The 20,037-nt window shown below is 42.3% G+C and overlaps 1 protein-coding gene across 5 annotated transcripts in view; it reads left to right on the top strand.

The window, feature by feature from the left end:
- RAPGEF4 (Rap guanine nucleotide exchange factor 4) overlaps positions 1-20,037 on the top strand; it is a 316,724-nt gene that overhangs the window by 62,198 nt on the left and 234,489 nt on the right. For 4 of the 5 annotated variants that reach the window (XM_070476011.1, XM_070476009.1, XM_020896336.2 and 1 more), the window contains exon 4: positions 11,325-11,471. In XM_070476011.1, coding sequence (XP_070332112.1) covers positions 11,325-11,471 — 147 coding nt within the window. Of the gene's footprint in view, positions 1-11,324; positions 11,472-18,305; positions 18,610-20,037 lie in introns of those variants that run through there. The other variant, XM_070476012.1, reaches the window with a different exon arrangement.

Raw genomic sequence — 20,037 nt, 5'->3', positions numbered from 1 at the left:
GTGTCTGACTCGTTGCGACCCCATGGACTGCAGCACGCCAGGCTTCCCTATTCATCACCAACCCCCTGAGCTTGCTCAAACTCATGTCCATTGAGCCGGTGATGCCATCCAACCATCTCATCCTCTGTCGTCCCCTTCTCCGCCTGCCCCCAATCCCTCCCAGCCTCAGGGTCTTTTCCAATGAGTCAACTCTTCACAAGAGGTGGCCAAAGTACTGGAGTTTCAGCTTCAGCATCAGTCCTTCCAATGAACACCCAGGACTGATCTCCTTTAGGATGGACTGGTTGGATCTCCTTGCAGTCCAAGGGACTCTCAAGAGTCTTCGCCAACACCACAGTTCAAAATCATCAATTCTTCGGCGCTCAGCTTTCTTTACAGCCCATCCCTTTAGAGGGTTTCTAAGTTGGAAGGTGGGATTGAGAAGTAGGGGTGACCAGAGAGGGAGATTTAGGTGTGGTATATACAAAGTAGAAGTAAAATGGATATAATTGGTGTTGATGGGATGGGGGAGTGGGATTGAGAGAAAGGGAGGAGCCTAACTTGGATGAAGAGGTGGGTGATGATGCCACTGATTGGAATAAGAAACACAGAAGGAAGAAAGCCCTTCACAGATTCTGGTACAGTATTTTTATATTATACATTTATTAGGTATTATTGATTGAATTTTTCTGAAAAAAAATCACGCTTTTTTCTTCTACGTGATACGAAGATTTAACTTTCAAGAACACACAGAGCAGAAATATATTATCTTTGGCTCATAAATTCATATTACCTTCCTGCCTGTCTCAATATATTACTTTTTCTCCCTTCCCATCACCGTTTATATTAAACTTTTCTGCTCCCTAGGGTAAGAACATATACTTCTCGCTCTCCGTATGATTGGTTTGACAGATCCTCCTTGAATTTTTTGGACCCCACATGGAGGGTCATACTTATTTCTCACTGGCGATACCCTCCGAGCAGAGTAGTATTAAATCTCATCCTTTGCAAAGCATTTCATTTGCCCTCTTCCATTTGAGCTGCCCTGTTAGGTTGACCCAGCTGTGCAGCATCTTGCTGAGACACGGGTGAGTGAGTCGCCCACCCAGGGTGACACGGTAGTGACCCGTGGCGCTGGAAATCGCCTGACTTCCTTGCCCAATCCGGTGCTCTGCTGGTACCTCACTTAACGTTAATCGCACGTGCGGTGCGTCCAGCTACCTGGGCGTAGGGGAGGGGCTACATTACAAAGGGTGCATGCTCCTGGATACTGCCAGGATGCGAGGTGGTCACAGGGTGATGGATCTTTCTCCACCCCTTGGATCACACTGATGGCCAGCATTATAACTAAGAAAGTCACTGATTCCTCATTTGGGAAAACGATGAAAACACAAACGTTCGGTGAGTAGTGAGGTAAACTTCAGGCCCGTTCCTTGCAGGGGAGGGTGGAGGGAAAAAGCTACTGAGCTCACCTCCCAGTTTTGCTTGGGGTCAGCCCAGCAAAACCCTTGCCAGTCAGTTTAGAAACACTCTCTGCCAGCTGGGGAGGCAGGACCTTGTCTACTGACCGCAGCCTCACCCTGTGGGTCCGCTCCTAGCTGGGAACCGGCAGATGAGAGTACAGAATCCTGCCGAGAATTGGCTGGAACCAGCTTCTCTGCTCTCATGCGGTAAGGCCAGTGCTCTATTCTGCTTCCTTGCCTTCTCCCAGTCCGAGACCTCAAGCGTGGACTGGAGGGGAGAAACCAAAGCTCTGGATACGGAGAGGGATGCGGCCCTACCTCCATGAGGTCTCATGGTGTTTTCGTTTCTTGTGTGACAGCCGTGAAGCTGTGTGCGGGTAAGAACTTTGGGAAATACACGGATTATCCTCTTCCTATAACTATGGTGAAATTTTAGAGTCTACCATCCTTGGAAATGCCTTCCTATCAACTATATCAATTGATATCAATTGTACTGACTCCACTGCTCCATAAAACAAAACCGACCTCAGAAGTACTCTACCCTGTGTCCCTGAGCAGTTGTCAGAGGCATCTCTCCCAGCTTCGCAGACATTCTCCTGCCTCCTCACTCTGTCTTACCCCATGAAACTGAGAATGCCCAGCAAGGGGCCCTGCCCGCGGACCACTTCCCCATCCCAGACCAGAGTGTCCCAACTTGGCTCATGTGCTCATGTAGATTTCTACGCGGCATCACAGATTCTGTCGAGGACGAGTCCTTCAGTCCCCAGCAAGACCTGCCCCTGCTCCTGGTCTCTCCCTAAGTCTAAGCAGGACCTGCACGCCTTCGGGCATCCACAGCTGAACTCATGAGCTCAACCGCCTGCCTGCCCTATTTAACTTAATGCGCTCAAAGCCAGAGATTTACATCCCTATTAGAACGAATAATACTGTGGGTGGACTTTTCCTCATTAATATTTAGGTAGATTTCAGGTTAGAAGTGAGCATTAGAACAGGTTATAAACAAATGTTAAGCTTAAAACAGTAATTTTATAAAGCTCATTATCTCAGACAATATCCACTTCGTGTGAGTGGAGAGAGGAGAGGCAAGGTCCTGCTTTTTTCTGCAGATTTTGTAAGTGGTATGGTAACTATTTTAATCTTGCTTTGGTAACTATTTAAAATCTAAACATAAAGAAAGTTAAACTAACCTTTACACTAAAAAAGTATAACGTTTCCCCAGTCACGTGAGAAAATTTCTGATGGCTGCAGAACAAATAGAAGTATATACTGCAAAACAGGGGGTGGAATGGTTTAGTAGTTCATTAAAACTCCTATCTATATTTCTGTAACAGATGTTTATTTAAAATGTTAATATTTACCTAATGCAATGCACAATCATGTAAATCAGTCTTCTTTTGAAATTCTCAGAACCACTTAATTACTATGTGACCACAAGCAAGTTAGAGTATGTATAAACTGGAGATACTAGTTCCTACCTTAAATAAGTTAATGTGTATAAAGCACTTAGTATGAAGCTTGACCAAGAGTAGGGGTTCCATGATTTTTTCTTACTAGTTTTAAGGAAAAGGTGATTGCTAAAGTGCAATGCGGTAGGCTGCAATGTTGCCATTTTACCACACGAGGGCAGTGCTAGAATAGAAAAAGCAGGAAATGCACATTGTATTTGAAATAGCAAGAAGTTTAACAGTTGTTGTTCAGCCATTTCAGAGGATCAGAGAATGGGGCTGTGTTTTGCCTTGGTCATCACTTTATTCGTCCTCTCCTCCATCTATAAAGTTCTGTGGCAAGTTTTGGAAAATGATCTCTTACTGATTTTTCCCCCCCAAAAGTAAAATGTGGGATTTTTTTTGGTTTTGTTTTGTTTTTTAAACCCTCTTTGTCTTAAAGATGTTTTTTAGTGTTGCATAATTAGTGAAATTTGGAGGACAGGCATGTTTCTATCATGTTGTTTCTTTCCTTCTTTCTGTTTTTGTGTGATTCCTTGATACATTCTCATTTTGATCCATTATTTTCAGACATCACTGTCATTAGGAAACATTCTCTGAACCCATGTCTCAAGCCAGTAAAACCTGAAAGGTGCCTTGTCCACAGTGGTTGCTTGTAATCTTAATATCTGTCTATGCTCAGGTCACTCTCTTTGTTGGGACCTGATTAGAGTTTGTTTAGCATCTGGCCTGGGACCTCTGCGTACTGGGTTGAGTTTTGTTGCCATGTAATTCTTGGTGTAGGCAGAGGCAAGAGAGAGCCATGGTGCAAGACAGACTGGCTGCCCCCTGAGACTGGGCTCCCTGATTCAGTTATCAGATGCTATAACTAGTCCGGTCTCATTGAACCTTCCTGCAGCCAGCTTGCCTGATCTTGTTAAGGTGTGTCTAATGCTGATTCCAGGGAAGAACTTGTCTTTGCTGTTTGTCAGGAAGAAAAGCACATTTGTCTTAGAAGTATTTTGCCTTCCTGCTTGGTAGTAAATCCTTTAGACTGCACACACACCCTAATGTTTTGACAAATTCAGAGATTATGTTCCATTAAATTTTTATTTTCTAAAAGGACTTGGAGCACTCCTTAAATTCAAGACTAAATTCAAGCTCATGAAACAAACCCAGCCCAACAAAACTTAATGGCAAGTATTGCCTATAGGTCTAAAATATGTAAAAGTATTTGCTTTGTAAAAATTTATTTCAGGGTCTACAAACTTTAAAGACCAGTTTGTTCCTTGGCATGAACCCAAAAAGTATCCAAAGCAATAAATATGTTGTAAGACAATTAACTCTTCTTGAGCCATTAATAAGAAATTGGGTTAAATACACAAAATAAAATGGGCTTCCTTGGTGGCTCAGTGGCAAAGAATTTGCCTGCCGATGTAGGAGACTTGGTTCAAGCCCTGCATTGGTAAGATCCCCTGAAGGAGGGAATGACAACCTGCACCAGTACTCTTGCCTGGAAAATTTCATGGACAGAGGAGCCTGGTGAGCTACAGTCCATGGGGTTGCAGAGAGTCAGACACAACTGAGTAATTGAGCATGTATGCAATGCATACATAATACAATAACTGATACTCCTTAAAACTACAGGATAGTAAAAATTCGATGTACCTACCACAGAGAATTCTTCTATTTTAAATATCATCAGAATGTCTAACTTGTGTAAATTGAATTTCTGTGGCTGCTTATAAATATCATTTGCAAGGTCCATGTGTATTAGCTTGAATTCCAGTGACGTAACCATGGTGTTTCTTAACACCATTCCTGTGTTCATACTGTAGCTATGTTTGTAATGAAACAAACAAAAGACCTCATATGAGAATGCCTACTTTAAGAAAACCCAATATACCATCGTCCAGACATACAAAGCAGATAAATACAGGGGTGATTAGTTGCAATACAAAAGGATTCTCTGATTTACAGCGGGATTTGTCAGAAGGGTTCCTTTGAATACATGCTCCCCCAGAGAGCTGAAGTGTTTTGCAGATCATTCAAACCACTTGACATCCAGACTGGGGGACAGAGAAACTTGGAATTTAAGCGCTGAAAAAGCCATCATTAATTGGAGATTAACACAAAATGAATAAGAGATTCTCTGTTACTTCAGTAGTCGAAAAACATAACTTGCTTTTTAGAAATGTAGATAGCCATACATATATACATGTATAGGTTAAGTCAGAAATAATATTTCCGTTTGTGTGTGTGTGTGTGTGGAGCACCTGTGTGCCATGAACCATGTAGAACTATCTATTATGTATATTGAATTCTACTACTAATCTTATGAAAAAGATTGCACCATTTCGCAAATGAGAATACTGAGGTTCCTGGGAGCATTCTGCTCAAAGCCAGGGACTAGTAACTGACCAAAGTGAGTTTTGAATCTAGATCTGCAAGGTGCACGGTCTTCTCCTTCTGCTGCCTCCAAGGGATTCCTCCCCTCACCCCACCCAACCCTTCCTGTGCCTGGTGCTCCCTGCCTTCCACCCCGGCCAGATTGTTAACATCTTTGGTAACTCACCTAACACCAACTTTTATGAGTGAAGATAACCAGACCCCACCTATTCTGCTAAAACACATGCTGCTGCTGCTGCTAAGTCACTTCAGTCGTGTCCAACTCTGTGCGACCTCATAGAAAGCAGCCCACCAATCTCCCCTGTCCCTGGGATTCTCCAGGCAAGAACACTGGAGTGGGTTGCCATTTCCTTCTCCAATGCATGCTTGCATTCTAAGTTGCTTCAGTCGTGTCTGACTCTGTGCGACCCTATGGACAGCAGCCCACCAGGCTCCTCTGTCCATGGGATTCTCTAGGCAAGAATACTGGAGTGGATTGCGATTTCCTTCTCCGGCTGAAACACATACCAGTCCAAGACATTGTTCATGACTTCAATTGGTGTCTTGCTGGGCAGGCGTCGGTAGAACCTCCTCTTCTAGATGACGGTGGGCGCCATCTAGAGGCGTGTGCAGGCAGTGCTGGTCAGGAGGTAGGAAGCCAGCTATTGAAGCAGCACAACCCCCAGGTCAGCATGGTGAAGGATTGAGGCAGGCCTAACGTGATGGATCGGAGAAGGCAATGGCAATCCACTCCAGTATTCTTGCCTGGAAAATCCCATGGACGGAGGAGCCTGGTAGGCTGCAGTCCATGGGGTCGCTGAGAGTCAGACACGACCGAGCAACTTCACTTTCACTTTTCACTTTCAAGCATTGGAGAAGGAAATGGCAACCCACTCCAGTGTTCTTGCCTGGAGAATCCCAGGGACGGGGGAGCCTGGTGGGCTGCCGTCTATGGGATCGCACAGAGTCAGACACGACTGAAGCGACTTAGCAGCAGCAGAAGCTAAGCAGAACTTAGCAATGGATAGGGCTGGGTGCTGGACAGGGAGGCAGGAAACAGGCTCTGGGATGGAGGTGGGTGGCCAGGCAGGCTAACGAACAGGCCGGGTCTCAGAAGGATGCCAGGAAGGGCTGTCAGAACAAGGCAGTCTGCCACTTTGAAAAGATTTAGGATACCAAGTAGGCTGTCAGGACAGATGCAGAAAGACAGAAACCCAATTTCTCCAGCTGAAATAGGAACTCCGTTAGAATGGGCATGTGATCCGAGTGGGAAAAGCAGTAGTGCAGACACGCTTCTCAATTTCTGGCTTCGATCGCCTCCGTTTCCCCTGATGAGGAAGAGGAAAGCTGAATGGATTGCATCCTCTAGGAAACAGTCAAGTGAGCCCCAGTGCTGGGATCAAAGGTGAGAGGAGGAGCAATGCCAAATGTTTTGTATTTTCCTGGTGATTTGGAATGATTAGGTAGTCAATAAATCTATCAATTGGCTGGTTGAAAAAAGAACCTGTATGGCTTAAATTAATACTTAATCAAAATTAATCAATTTTCCTACTGGGCCTTGGAAAGGGATTCTTTTTATTTTTAATTGGTTGATTGCCTTACAGTATTGTGAAGTATTTAATACTATCATCAGTAAGAATAGCTTTATTAAGCATTTCTTTTGAATCAGGCATGGTGCAGAGCACTTAAATTATCTCCTTTAACTGTTGTGAAGAATTAAGGAGACATCCTAGTCAAGACGCCTGGCGCAGTGCATGGTGCACAGTGTTCCACCCACACGTGTGGAGATCCACATGCACACAGGATGCATGGGAGATTAGGGTGAGTGGGTCATTAAGTGTTTAGAAGGTAGGAGAAGGTCTGATCAAGTGGACTGATAGATGAGACAGAGCTAGGTCAGATCGGAGGAAGAAATCAAGTATCATCTCAGTATCATGCCATAGTTAATTCTTTTTCTGAGAGCCCATCACCACTAGTTACATAGTAGAATTGGGCTCAGAGACTCTGTATCCTCTACGGGAAACACAATGAGGTCTTCCCAGGTGATGCCCAAGGGATATTGCTATTCAGGTATGTCTGATACAAAGTAGTCAGTGATAAGCTGGTCTCTGCTGCTCTTACAGAATCTCTTTGGGGATGCAGGTTTGGCCCAGTACCTCTCCAGAGGTCTCAGTGTAACTTGGGACTCACAGCTCAAGATTGGTTTAGCTAATCTAATCTCATGTTTATCCAGAAGCCAATCTGGAGACAAGGATTTGGCTGCAGTGGTTTTTATGGAGGACACCCCAGGAAGTGTTGTAAGGAAGTAGGGGAATTGAGACAAGGAATGAGGAATGCCAATAAAAATGTGTAGATGAGTTCAGCTGTGGGCAGCTGGGCTCACTCCTTCCAGGAACACTCTAACAAATTGTGTCGGGTAGAAGCCGGGGTGTTTATCTTCCTACTGTCATGCCTCTTTGGAAAATGCACTTGACAAGCTTTAACTGTCCAGCACTCTGCCCTTAAGCAGAGCAATGCAGATGAAAAGGGAAACTGCAAGTATGTGAGGGAACGGTCCAGAAACCTATGATTTCTTCCGAGGGTAGGGCTAGGGTGGGAGAAATGGGTGGGGAGGATCTGGCAGGACCCCAGCAGCATCTGCTAAACCCACCTTCATCCTTGAAAACACTCCAGTTTTTAAATCTTCATTTCACGTTGGAAAATCCTCAAAATAAATTGCCATCTCAATATAAAACGAGACATTTCTTCACTGATGGTTCACAGTTTGTGCCGATTGCTTTCTTCAGTCTCTGTCACTGTAAATATTTCCTTTCGGTAACCTTTCTGAACATTAATATGCAAATAAGCAGAAAATAAAAGTCTGAACAGTCCGTATTTAATAAGTAGAGAGACACAAACAGATCTCCAGAGGATGTGTGAGTTTAGAGGAATGGTAGCATTACATTCAGAACTGGACACTTGCAGCTGCGGGCAGAGGCATTCATTTAGCTTCTCTACAGAGTTTCAGGCTTGGAACTCTGACCTCCAGGGATCTGGTAAGCTGGCAGCGTGGACCAAAGTAAGACTGTGTTTGCCTCGCTGACTCACATTCACTTGGCTCTCATCTATCCTGCCTTTGAGGGTCCATACTGAGCAATACATGTCGGTTCTGCTGCATTGAGAACACTGGAATAAGAGAACATTGGAATGTCCATGTCTTTGTTTGATAATTATTTTCTAAACACATGCAGGTCCCTGCCTGGAATTCAGATGTAAACAAGGCCTGACCCTCAGGGACTGCAGAGACAGTGATGCATCTTTAGGGTGAAAATGTTCCTCTGAGGACTTCTTGCCTGTGCCCGGGTATCCCAGTGCCCAATCCACACTTCCCCAGTCCATTCACATTTCTAAGTAAATTTGTCCTGCACATACTTGGTCTGCTGAGAGTCAAGTTTGAATTTGCAAGTCGCACTTGTTTCAGGTGAGGTTTTACACTCCCACTTTCAAGACTGTATCTTGTATTTGTGACTCCCTGTCCTTACATTTGAGAGGATGGAGTATGAAGGAGGAGATGAAGGCAGGTGGGCGCCCACACTCAGCCCTGGTGGGAGAGCCTGGGATACTGGGAATGAGCAAAGGTGCTGGATGGAATGACAGGGGCCAGTGCCCCTCTGTACAGAGGTCCTGAGCATAAGGCTTTGCCGAGGAGGGCACTTGGCAACACTAACGTGACTAAACGTTGTTACATTTAGGAGGAGGCAGGGGTCATGTTAAACTCTCTGGGGAAGTCCAAGAATACTCTCAGTCTTTTGTCTTTCTTACAAGTGCTGCTGGCTAGCAAGAAGATGGACTCACATGACTGATTTTCACAGTTGGACTTTCAAAGCCTGTGTCTTTGCCTATGTTTTGGTGACACATGATGACATGTGTCAGGGATAGGAGGTGAGACATGGAAGAAACAACTTAGTCTGTAAAAATCTATAGCTAGCCCACAAATAACAGATCTTCATAGTTCTTTTGCATTACACTTTGTAGATAATCATAAATAATTAAGCTACATGGATAGTGGCAGGAGTAATAAGTACGGTTCATCCCTGACAGGTTTTAAAATAGATATTTACACTGAAGAATACAAACTAGGCTAAAAGACTCCTTTCCGAAAGATTCAGATGATTTTTTAAAAATGAAGTAGGCTAGTGGCATCTTTGAGCAAACCTGATAATCTAGAGAATTTGTGAAGGTCTGTGATTTATCATAATCCATCTTGTGTTTTTGCTAGAGTTTGAAATTTCTCAAAAGTATCTGACTTGCTGGGTATTAAGGTTTCAGTCTTGGGGATATTTTTCTGACTGAGTTTGTTTGTAGCTGCCTTTCTGGGAAATTTATTAGCAGGCCATTTTTATGTTTTCCCTTGATCTCTCATTCTCTTCTGAGGTATTATTGATTTTATTTTCCTGAACACAATTTTATATGGTAATATCTGTGCAGAAGCAATTTGCTGTGGTTCAGGGAACTGGATTCATAGAGGCATTTGTCCTACTAATGTGATTATAAAGTCACTAACTTGATTTTAATAACAGTTGCCTGTTATCATGTATCAGATGCATGAAAGGAAAACTGCTTTCTAGCTCAGGATTGCCTATATATATGTACCTTAGTTGATAATTCCTTGCAAAATGAATAGCCAGGTGATTTCAAGGGTTTGCATTGCTTGAGACTAGTCAGGATTAAACCCAAGTATTATCACATATGGTTCATGCAGAGAGGAAGTTACTTGTTTAGCACACCTTAAACTTTTAAATCATTGATTCAGAACATTTTATAAGCTTCCCGCACTGTACTTCATTGGATGCTGTTTTTACTCTGTTGTGACTGCGGGAGGCAGCATAATACAAAAAGCTTGGAATCTGTAGTCGGAGAGTCACAACTAGAATCTGGCTGTGCATTATTTGCTATCTGTGTACTAGGGCCTCATGAACCAACCATGGTCACCTTCATTTTCCTCATCTCTTTAAGACAGACTGATATAACAGTATCCCTATTCTGGTTTTTAATTTAAATATCGTAATTGAACTCTCTCACTTGGGAAAAAAAGCAAGTTCATCTTCAAAAAATTTCCCACATTTTCTTAGATATAGTAGTGCTCAGTCACTCTGTCATGTCTGACTCTTTGCAAAACCATGGACTGTAGCCCGCCAGGTTCCTCTGCCCATAAAATTTTCCAGGCAAGAATACTGGAGTGGGGGCCATTTCCTACTCCAGGGGATCTTCCCAACCCAAGGATCGAACCTATGTCTCTTGTGCCTCCAGTATTAGCAGGCAGATTCTTTACTACCAGTGCCACCTGGGACACCCAGAGATAGTAGTCATATAGAAAGATAACCACGCACACAAAAACGACATGTACAAGATTGGCAGCAGCTTTATTCATAATATGTCCAAACCAGAAATAACCCAAATGTCCACCAGGAGGAGAATATCCATGCAGTGGTCCACAGGGCAAGGAAAAAACAGCTGATCCACACAACAACATGGAAGAATCTTATAGACATCATATTGAGCAAAAGAAGCCAGACACTAAAGAGGACATGTTGTCTGATTCCTTTTACATAAAATCTAAAACTGGCAGAGTTCCTTTATGGTAATAGAAATTAGAGGATCAGTTGCCTCTGAAAGGACGGTCTTGACTAGGGCATGAGGGAAGTTACAGTGGTGATAGAAATGTTCCGTCTTAATTTGGGTGATGATTACAGGGTATATATATTTGTCAAAGCTTGTTGAACTGTGCAATTGAACCGAGTGTTTTACTATATAGAAATTAGTTGACCTTTGAACAGGACGAGTTTGTACTGTGCGGGTCCACTCATAGCAGAGTTTTTTCAGTAGTAAATACTATAGTATAAGAGTCTGTGGTTGGTTGAATCTGTTGATGTCTAGGAACCATGATATACTCTGATTTTCTACTATGTGAGGGGGTTGGCACCCTTAACCCCCACATTGTTCAAGGGTCAACTGTCTACTTCTGAGAAAAAACAACTCATCCACTGATAAGATGCTGACTTTTCTAACAACCGGTTTTTGGGGTTCTCAGGACGCAGTGACCATCTGCACTCTGGGAATTGGGACGGCCTTTGGAGAGTCCATTCTGGACAACACTCCACGCCATGCGACCATCGTTACCAGGGAGAGCAGCGAGCTGCTCCGCATCGAGCAGAAGGACTTCAAGGCACTCTGGGAGGTGAGCCTCAAGGCAGCTTTGTCAACTAACGTGGTTGCAGAAAAGAAAGGGAGTGCCACGTGGATAATGGCATTTAGTCAAGCCTTACTGTGTTCTGTTCTCAGTCAGTGGATGGAATTTAATTTTCAAAACTTGTTTTTGAAATGAGTGAGTGAAAAAGGCATTTTGACACAAGGCATCCTTCTTTTTTTTTTATTTTTTAATTTAGCGCTTGCTCAATTTTCTGTGGTTTGACATACATGATAATTATTTCTTGAATGACCATAGAGTGTTTTATGTATTTCCTCCCTCCTATTCAACAAATGTATTCTTAACCGTGGAACAAAATACTTTGACATTTTCTTTGGCATTTTAAAAATCGTCATTGACATGATCCCTGGAAAAGTGGGATGAATGGGGTTAACATCTGCTTCATTTAAATGCTTTTAAAAATGAAGTGCCCTGTGATAAGGTATGAGAAACGAGGGACATAAGGATGGCTGGTTACCTGCCAGCTTAAAACGCACGGGTGTCACAGCAGTGGCTGGAGCAGCCAGTCCTGGTGGCTGGTGTGTTTCCTGCTGCTGACCAGCATCCCTTAGGGTACCACGCTCATTTACAAGAAGGACAGGGAATAAATCATCTTATATGCAGTCATGGCAAATGGAGCACTTAGGCGCTCTCATCTTTTATGCTTATTCCTTTTCAGTTCTTCAAGCTTCTGATTTTTACCTGCGGTTGTTCCCTATCTTTGTCCTGGACTCAGTATGTCCAAGTGTTAACCCATCGAGCTGGCAGGCTTTACCACTTGTCCCAGTGTGGCTAAGATTTTAAACTTGATCTAAAAAGAATTTTGTGTAATCAAATTGCTTCCTCCAGAGCCAAACAAATGCCAGATGCATTAAGGGAGCAAACCTGCAGGTGGATGAGTGATGCTTTGCCTTGAAAGTCCTGCAAGCCTTGGAAGGCCCCGGTGGTGAAACCTGTTACTTTTATTCTTGGCAGTAGTGAATAAATTGCAGGGTTACTTGTTTGAAATGTTCCTCTTAGAAAATATTAAAGAGCTCCAACTGCTCTGTAAAGTTCAGAGACAAAAGCGAGTTTTAGGAAGGCAAAGTCAAAGTAGGTTTGCATGAGGTTTGTGCGGAGAGGTTTTCTGTCAATTAAAAGGGCACAGGCTTGAGGCAAATAAGCTGCTTTTTGGATCTTTAAAAGGTAAACCAAAAAGTCTTTTCCCAAAGAAAATTTGGAAGACTGGGTTAAGCACAAAAAATGACTCCTACTTGTGGTGTGTGTCATTATAACTGCTTGCGTCTGTGATGACTTATTCAAGTTGTGGGTCGAGGAGGGTTTGTGGGCAATAATTAAAAATTTATTTTAATTAGGAGGCCCCAGTGCTGTGAAAAGTTCCTGAGAAGTTGCTACCTGTGAACATTCTACAACATTTATTTAAAACACTTTCAAGCATACAGGAAATCAAAAAGGATAGTACAATGAAAGACTGCACTCCACTTAGTTCAGCAGTTGTTAACATATAGCCATATTTGCTTCATCTTATTTTGCTGAACCACTTTAATGTAAATGTCAGGCATCATGACCTTTCATCCTAAACATCAGCGTATATCTCCAGACAATCAGAATATCCTGCTGCATACCCATAATACTGTTATTTCACCTACAAAATTAAAAGATAATATCCTAATCTGATACCCCGTGCCCAGCTGAAATTTCCCCATAAATATCCATAAATTTATTCCGTGAGTATTTTTATATGTTTTATTTCAAACTAGACTCAAATAAAGAACCATGCATTACGTTTGATTGTTATATCTAAGTCAGTCTCCCTCCTCCTCACTGCTCCCCTCTGTCTCTCTCTATGGCATTGACTTGTTAAAAAGGCCAGATTCAGTTCAGTTCAGTCCTCAGTCATGTCCAACTCTTTGCGACCCCATGAATCGCAGCACACCAGGCCTCCCTGACCATCACCAACCCCCAGAGTTTACTCAAACTCATGCCCATCGAGTCGGTGATGCCATCCAGCCATCTCATCCTCTGTCGTCCCCTTCTCCTCCTGCCCCCAATCCCTCCCAGCATCAGGGTCTTTTCCAATGAGTCAGATTAGTTTCCTCCAAATTCAAGGTTTGTCTGATTGTTTTCTCATGGTATTTTTTTTTGTACCCCTACCCCAGGGTTTCCTGAAAATGAAAGTTAGTGCTGAGGGTTTGATTAGGTCAAGTCAAATAGTTTTGGCTAGGAGAAGCTGAAGGTGATGCTGGGTACATTAGGGTGCTCCTAATGTCTGGATGCCTCACTGTTAGTGATATGTTGATTTGACTCATTTGATCCCTAGGTTGGATTGTATTTGAGTATATTTTAGGATGGGCTGTTTTTCACAGAGATTTCACTTAGAGGAAGATTGTTAAATGGGGGTATTGATGTAGAAGGTGGTCCTTAGGATCCCAAACCTTGCCACGTGATTTTGTAAAGCAGTGGGTCCAGCCCCTCACCTGTAACCTCAGAGCATGATTCTGGTCTCCCCTGTCGGTGAGCTGAAAAGGATGGAAGGAGTATTTAGTCTGACCTCTTATTTTACAGGTCAGGATTTGGAATCTCATAGTGAGCAAGAAGTTAATAAGATACTTTACTTACCTGTTCATGCAACCAAGTGCAAAGTACAAATTAGGTGCTTCTCCAGCATTTTAACTGACTGAAGTGAGAGTCAGGGAACTCCATTATCTAGCTGCCTGTGTGAATCAGAACTATATTAATGGGCACACATGTGCATTTACAGTGCATGATCATCCTAAGAAATTGTGAAATTCTAAATTACCTTCTGAGTAATAAAGATCAACTTCTGTTTATTCTACTGTTCACTTATTAAGCAAATGCTTAATGAGGATATCCTATGTGTAACGTCTGGCAAGAGCAGTGAACAAGATTGACAGAACTGCTGCTTGCTGGGCCAGGGCTTCTGTTCTACTTGGAGGAGACAGAAAATAAATTACCAAGTCAATAATATTATTTTAGAGTATAATATATCATTATCATTAAGTAAAATCTATTTCTATTTTTTGAATTTGGGTGATCTATTGATGGCATATGTAACATTAATCTGCTAGCAAAATATTGGATAACCAGAACACCTTTTCCTTGATTATGTCAGATAACAGAGTTGGTAATTCAGCCATTCATTACACTTCTGTAAGCAACATTAAAACCGAAGCTCATAGTGTCAGCTGAAATCTGAGTTAGATCTGATAGCCAAATATCAAAAGTGAAGGAGGACATAGCTTCAGGATTCAGGGAGAAGCCTCACTGAACCATGAAATGGCAGAAAGAAGGCAGTAGGATGGTCAGCTGGATACTGCTTCTCCTGTCAGCATGGCAAGAAGCTCACTGTTAGTCTCTAGTTCCCACACAGTGAAAATTAGATTGTCTGAATCATGGGTCTGAATTCACGTGTTCATCTCATCTGCCTTCTCACTTTTGAGGAATGGCATAGTGGGTCCATTGTGTGGCGAGCGCTCTCAGAGACTTCCCTCCTTATCTATGATGTCGCTTAAAGCAGTGATGGTTGGATGGTTTCATTGACTCAATGGACATGAGTTTGAGCAAACTCCGGGAGATGGTGAGGGACAGGGAAACCTGGCATGTTATAGTCCATGGGGTCACAAAGAGACGCAACTGAGAGACTGAACAACAAAGTAATTGACAAGGACCAGGAACCTGAGGTACTTCTAACTAGGAAATTATGGTGTCTAATCGCTAACAGGTAGCCCAGCCTAAAGAAGCTCTTTAATAGGCTGAGTGAATTATCTGTTTTAAATCTTACATTTGGGACTTTAATGGCAACAGAGAGCTTGGTAATCCTGCTTCCTTTCCTAATCAGAGGCAAGTGTTCTCAGTTCTCAGCAAATGCACACTCAGAGACCTATGTGTGAGATACTGAAATTCTACTTAATTTCATCAAATACTCTTGCTTTATATTGTCATTAATGTTGTAGGTCAAATTGGTAGCACCCAGAGTATATTTAAAAATTATTGTCATACTTTCAGAACAAACTCATGGTTGCCAGGTGGTGGGGAGAATGTTGTGGGGGAGCAATAGTTAGGGAGTTTGGGATGGATGTGTACACACTGCTGTTTTTAAAATGGATAATCAACAGGGTCCTACTGTATAGCACATGGAACTCTGCTCAATATTATATGGCAGCCTGCATGGGAGGGGAGTTTGGGGGAGAATGGATACATGTATATGTATGGCTGAGTCCCTTCACTGTCCACCTGCAATTATCACAACATTGTTAACCGTCTATACCCCAACACAAAATAAAAAGTTTAAAAAAATTAAAAAAAATTTTAAATCAGAAAATTCACATCAAAAAAATTGTCATAAATGTGACCAGAGCATTATTTCAGTCATCTATCAGTTCAGTTCAATCACAGAGTCGTGTCCGACTCTTTGCGACCCCTTGGTCTGCAGCACGCCAGGCTTCCCTGTCCATCATCATCTCCCTGTCCATCATCTATACAAATATATAAAATCAAAAAAATATTCCCCAAGATATAACTGAGGTAGCAGCTTGATGCCTTTTTTGTACCCTTTATCTTTCCTAATAGCCACTTTCCTAATGAAATCTTTAAATCATTCAATCTTCCCTAATGAAAGCTACTTTCTTTCCTCTTTCCTTTCCATGTTTCAGTTGCCAATTTATGGTCCTATCTGAGGACGTTAGGTTGCTCCATCTCAAAGTCAGGTCATATTTTCTTAGCTTAGGTGAATTACAGTAGCTTTATTCAGAGTTGCTCAATAATACATCCCTCTTTTTTCATGCTGCTTTGATATTAGAACTTAATACAAATATTAACTAGGTTATAAAACATCTCATTTTTAAATAGCATCCTGGGGGGGGGGGGCAGGGAAAAAGAAAGTGAAAGGAGAAAGTTATGTTTTTGAATTTCAGAAGAAAATTTGAAAGTTGAAGTACCATTTTTTAGTTCTTGAGAATTGTAGTTTAAACTCAGACTCTAGAGGCATTGTATATCCTCAGTAAGGAAGTTAAATGGCAAAGCATTTTAAGTGTTGGTTTGGGAGTTCTAAGTCATTATTAATACATGATCCAAAATTATGAGTATTTATGACTGCTGGTGGCTCTTGAAATAAATAAATACCAATTTACTGTCCAATTCCATGAATTTCTTGTGAGCACATACAGTCTAAGGTTGTCAGTGGTTAGACCAATAACAAAGGGTTTTTTTGGTTTTCTTCCTGACTTTCTGTCTGATGTTTTGGATGAAGATGCTTTCAGGTTTAAAGCGCATTTTGACATCTTTACATGGATTGTTCCAAATACATGGACTTGAATGAGGATATGAGTCCAGTATGTTCAGAGAAATAGACTGGGGAGTCACTCTCCATCAGACTCATAAAAGATGCCACTGAGAGGTACTTGCACTGGTGATCTACCACCTGTGTTCCAATTGCATGAACATCATTCTGGCCAAAAACTCTCCTTCGTTGTAAGCCATGTTTGAACACGTTCAGAGTAATACATACTAGTGAATAAATTATTTGAAATTTAAAGACAGCCATGAAACTAGAGTCTTTAAAAATAAAGCAGTATTTTAAATTTGTAGTCTGAGCCATGCCACAGTAAAAGTGGCTTTTTGGCTGTAATTGTTACCCAGAAGCTCTTGTGATTTTATTCTAACCAAGACCTACAATATCACAGAGAACTGTTGCTCAGATGCAGTGATTGATCCAGTTGAGTTTATTCCGCATACCTGTCTGTGGTCTCAGTAAATATTGTTGGCTGATGATTTTTTATGCTTTCTGAGATATAAAATGGAATGGTAAAAATGAGAGATATATGCATATTTTTTTCTTAGGAAAAGAATACAGTTTGTAAATAAGGATATTTCTAAGAGTAATGAATATTGCCAAAGAAATATTTCTACATCTATCTCTAGTCCCTAATTTTCAGTGTTTTATTTCTCAATTCTACCAGATATATTGGCAGTTGGACTGAAAAGCTTTTTAGCCATTTCTGTTTACTGCCTCTTTTGGACTATGCAGAGAGAAAAAGCCCTTTTCCATTAGTAATCTTTCAAGCCACTGTGAGAATAGGAATTATGGAAATAACAGCAGCTTAGTCTTTGCTGATGCACTTTAAAAACCATATTGGAATAATATACCTCTCGGAGGCATCTGCTCCAGCTTGAATAGATTTGATGTTCCTATCTGTCTTGGGCTGTCAGAAAAATTAAAGCCCAATACTTAAAACATAGTATCTTAGAACATAAAAATCTCAGAAGCCCTTTGTGTGGGTTTTAATACTTTATTTAGCATGCAAAAAAATTCAGGTTGTCTTACTTTTGCATTAATGGTAGCCTTTTAAGGTAGACTGATATTTCAAATAAATGCATAGATGTTGAACTCTGGGAATAGCTGTTGAATTCTGTGACCCACCCTCAGGTAGGCCACCACTGGCCTGCCTGTTAATATGCAGGGTCTCCCCCACCCCCAGCTGAGGATTAACCAGAGCCTAAAAGCCAAGTGACCTGCTTTCTCCCAAGTCAGAGGCCTGTACTAACTTTTTGGCAACTTTGGAGTTTGTACTGTAGGGTTACTTCCCAGGCCAGAAATTTGCATCAAAGGACTAAGAAAAATACATCCAAAAATAAACATGAAAGCCAAGTCTTCGTGCCAGGAACTCCAGCCACACACATCCTGTTGGCTGGTTCTCCCGCCTCTGCTCACAGTTCTGCTGCTTTTAAACTGAGCGGAAGCCTGCTCGGCCGACTAGGACTTCATGTCTGCCCCAGGCTCTCACCCCTCTGTCCTCCAGCCTTTCCACGGGGTGGCAGAATGATTCAGATCCAGAGAGGAAGGGAGTGAAGTTACTAGGAGGTAACTAAAGTTAAAAAGATCTATATACACATAGGCAGTCAGAGGCAATCAGAAAAGACTTCCTGAGCTTTCCTAGAGAGGCACCAGCCCCAGTTCTCTCTCGGGACCAAGATCCTCTTAACAGTAACAGATCCTAACAGGAAATTATCGGCGATGAAGGTGCATTTTGCTGTCCAGATACAGGACAGCTCTTCACTGGATGTCTGAGAGCACTGAGAAAAAGGAAAAGAAGGACGCATGCCCTGCAAGGTCAGGATGGATTCTTATCTGTTCTTTAGTGGGGAAATGATTACATGTTGCAGCTTGCAGTTTGGTTTTATACTCTAAAACATCTCTGGCTTTTCTAATGAAGTTCCACCAGATCTAAATATGTACCATGGCACTGACATAATTTGATTTCATCTTTATTTGTGGGGAGAGAGTGGTAGGGGGGAGTAGTGACTCGTTTTTCTGATGGTGAAGGATTTGTTTATTTAGCCGGATGATCTTAAATGTTTCTAGAAGATAAAGATATTTGTTCTTAACTAGGCAGAGTTACATGTATCACATTAATATTAAATACATGTATTTAGTGAATGGCATCTATTAAAAATGAATTTGGGGCAAGGAAACAGATTGAGAGTGATGGTATTTCACCCTCTGAATGCCTGGAGCTCTCAGACTATATGAAGTCCTTAGTGTTTATGGGAAACTCTGTTACATTATTGATGACTTGCAGTCCCACCAGCTCTGAAAGCTGTGATCTCACTGTTTCTCAGATGATGACCAGGGGGTCTGAACAGATCAAGGCTTGGCTGGCAGGTGCCAGAAATGCCCAGATGTTGCTGGTAGGGCTGCTGGCAGGGTGCCGTAAGCGGTGTCATTCCTTCTTAGCTGGTGTTCCTTTGGGTGTTCATTTCAGGAGTGTGCAGTGGACACTCATGTCTTCTAGGAGTTGCTGTCGGTAGAGGCTTTGAAATCCTTCCTCTGGTTGTGCATGTGCCAGCATGCCATTAACAACTCCCCCACCCTCTCCCTTCACTTTAACCTAGCAGTACCCCTCTTCTGTCTCGCAGCTCACCTGTCAGGCTGCATACTTGCTAAAGAGCTGCTCAGCTCAATGTTAATTGATGCCGCTTGGGAAATTTCATCTCTAGAAGCTTCTGTCATACTTAGCAAGCAGACTTGGCTCCCACCATGGGGAGATACAAAATGCTCCGTATCTGTCTTCCTGGTTTAGGATCTAGCGTAGAAGACAGACAAATGTAAACACAAATCACCCTGATACCAAACTGAAAGGTACTGCAGGAAAGATACAGGATTCTGACGGGTATATGGGGGTGGGTGGGGAGAGATTAATTTCCATGCAGGCTATCATTTCATCCAAAGACAAAGAGATCTGGTGAATTCTTGTGTGGCTAACAAGGCCGTTTTTCAGCTTCCCTGAAGGACTGGGATCAGTTAACCAAATTATAGTGTTTGAGGCAGCCTTGTCCCAAGGGACTGACCACACAGAAGAGGTTGGGCTTCCTCATTTGTGTAGTGCTGGCCTGCCTTCTCCTGTCCTGAGCTGCTTGCGCCAGCTTCTTTAGAGGTCTGCCTGCCCTCTTGAGGGTGTCATGCGTTATATTTGCAAATGCATGGCTTTATGTTTTGTTTGTTGTTCAGTTATCACTGGAGAAATCTGTTCTGAAGTTT

Source organism: Odocoileus virginianus, chromosome 13 (genome assembly GCF_023699985.2).
Source record: "Odocoileus virginianus isolate 20LAN1187 ecotype Illinois chromosome 13, Ovbor_1.2, whole genome shotgun sequence".
Classification (NCBI taxonomy): Eukaryota; Metazoa; Chordata; class Mammalia; order Artiodactyla; family Cervidae; genus Odocoileus; species Odocoileus virginianus.
This window is presented reverse-complemented; position numbering and strand designations above follow the sequence as displayed.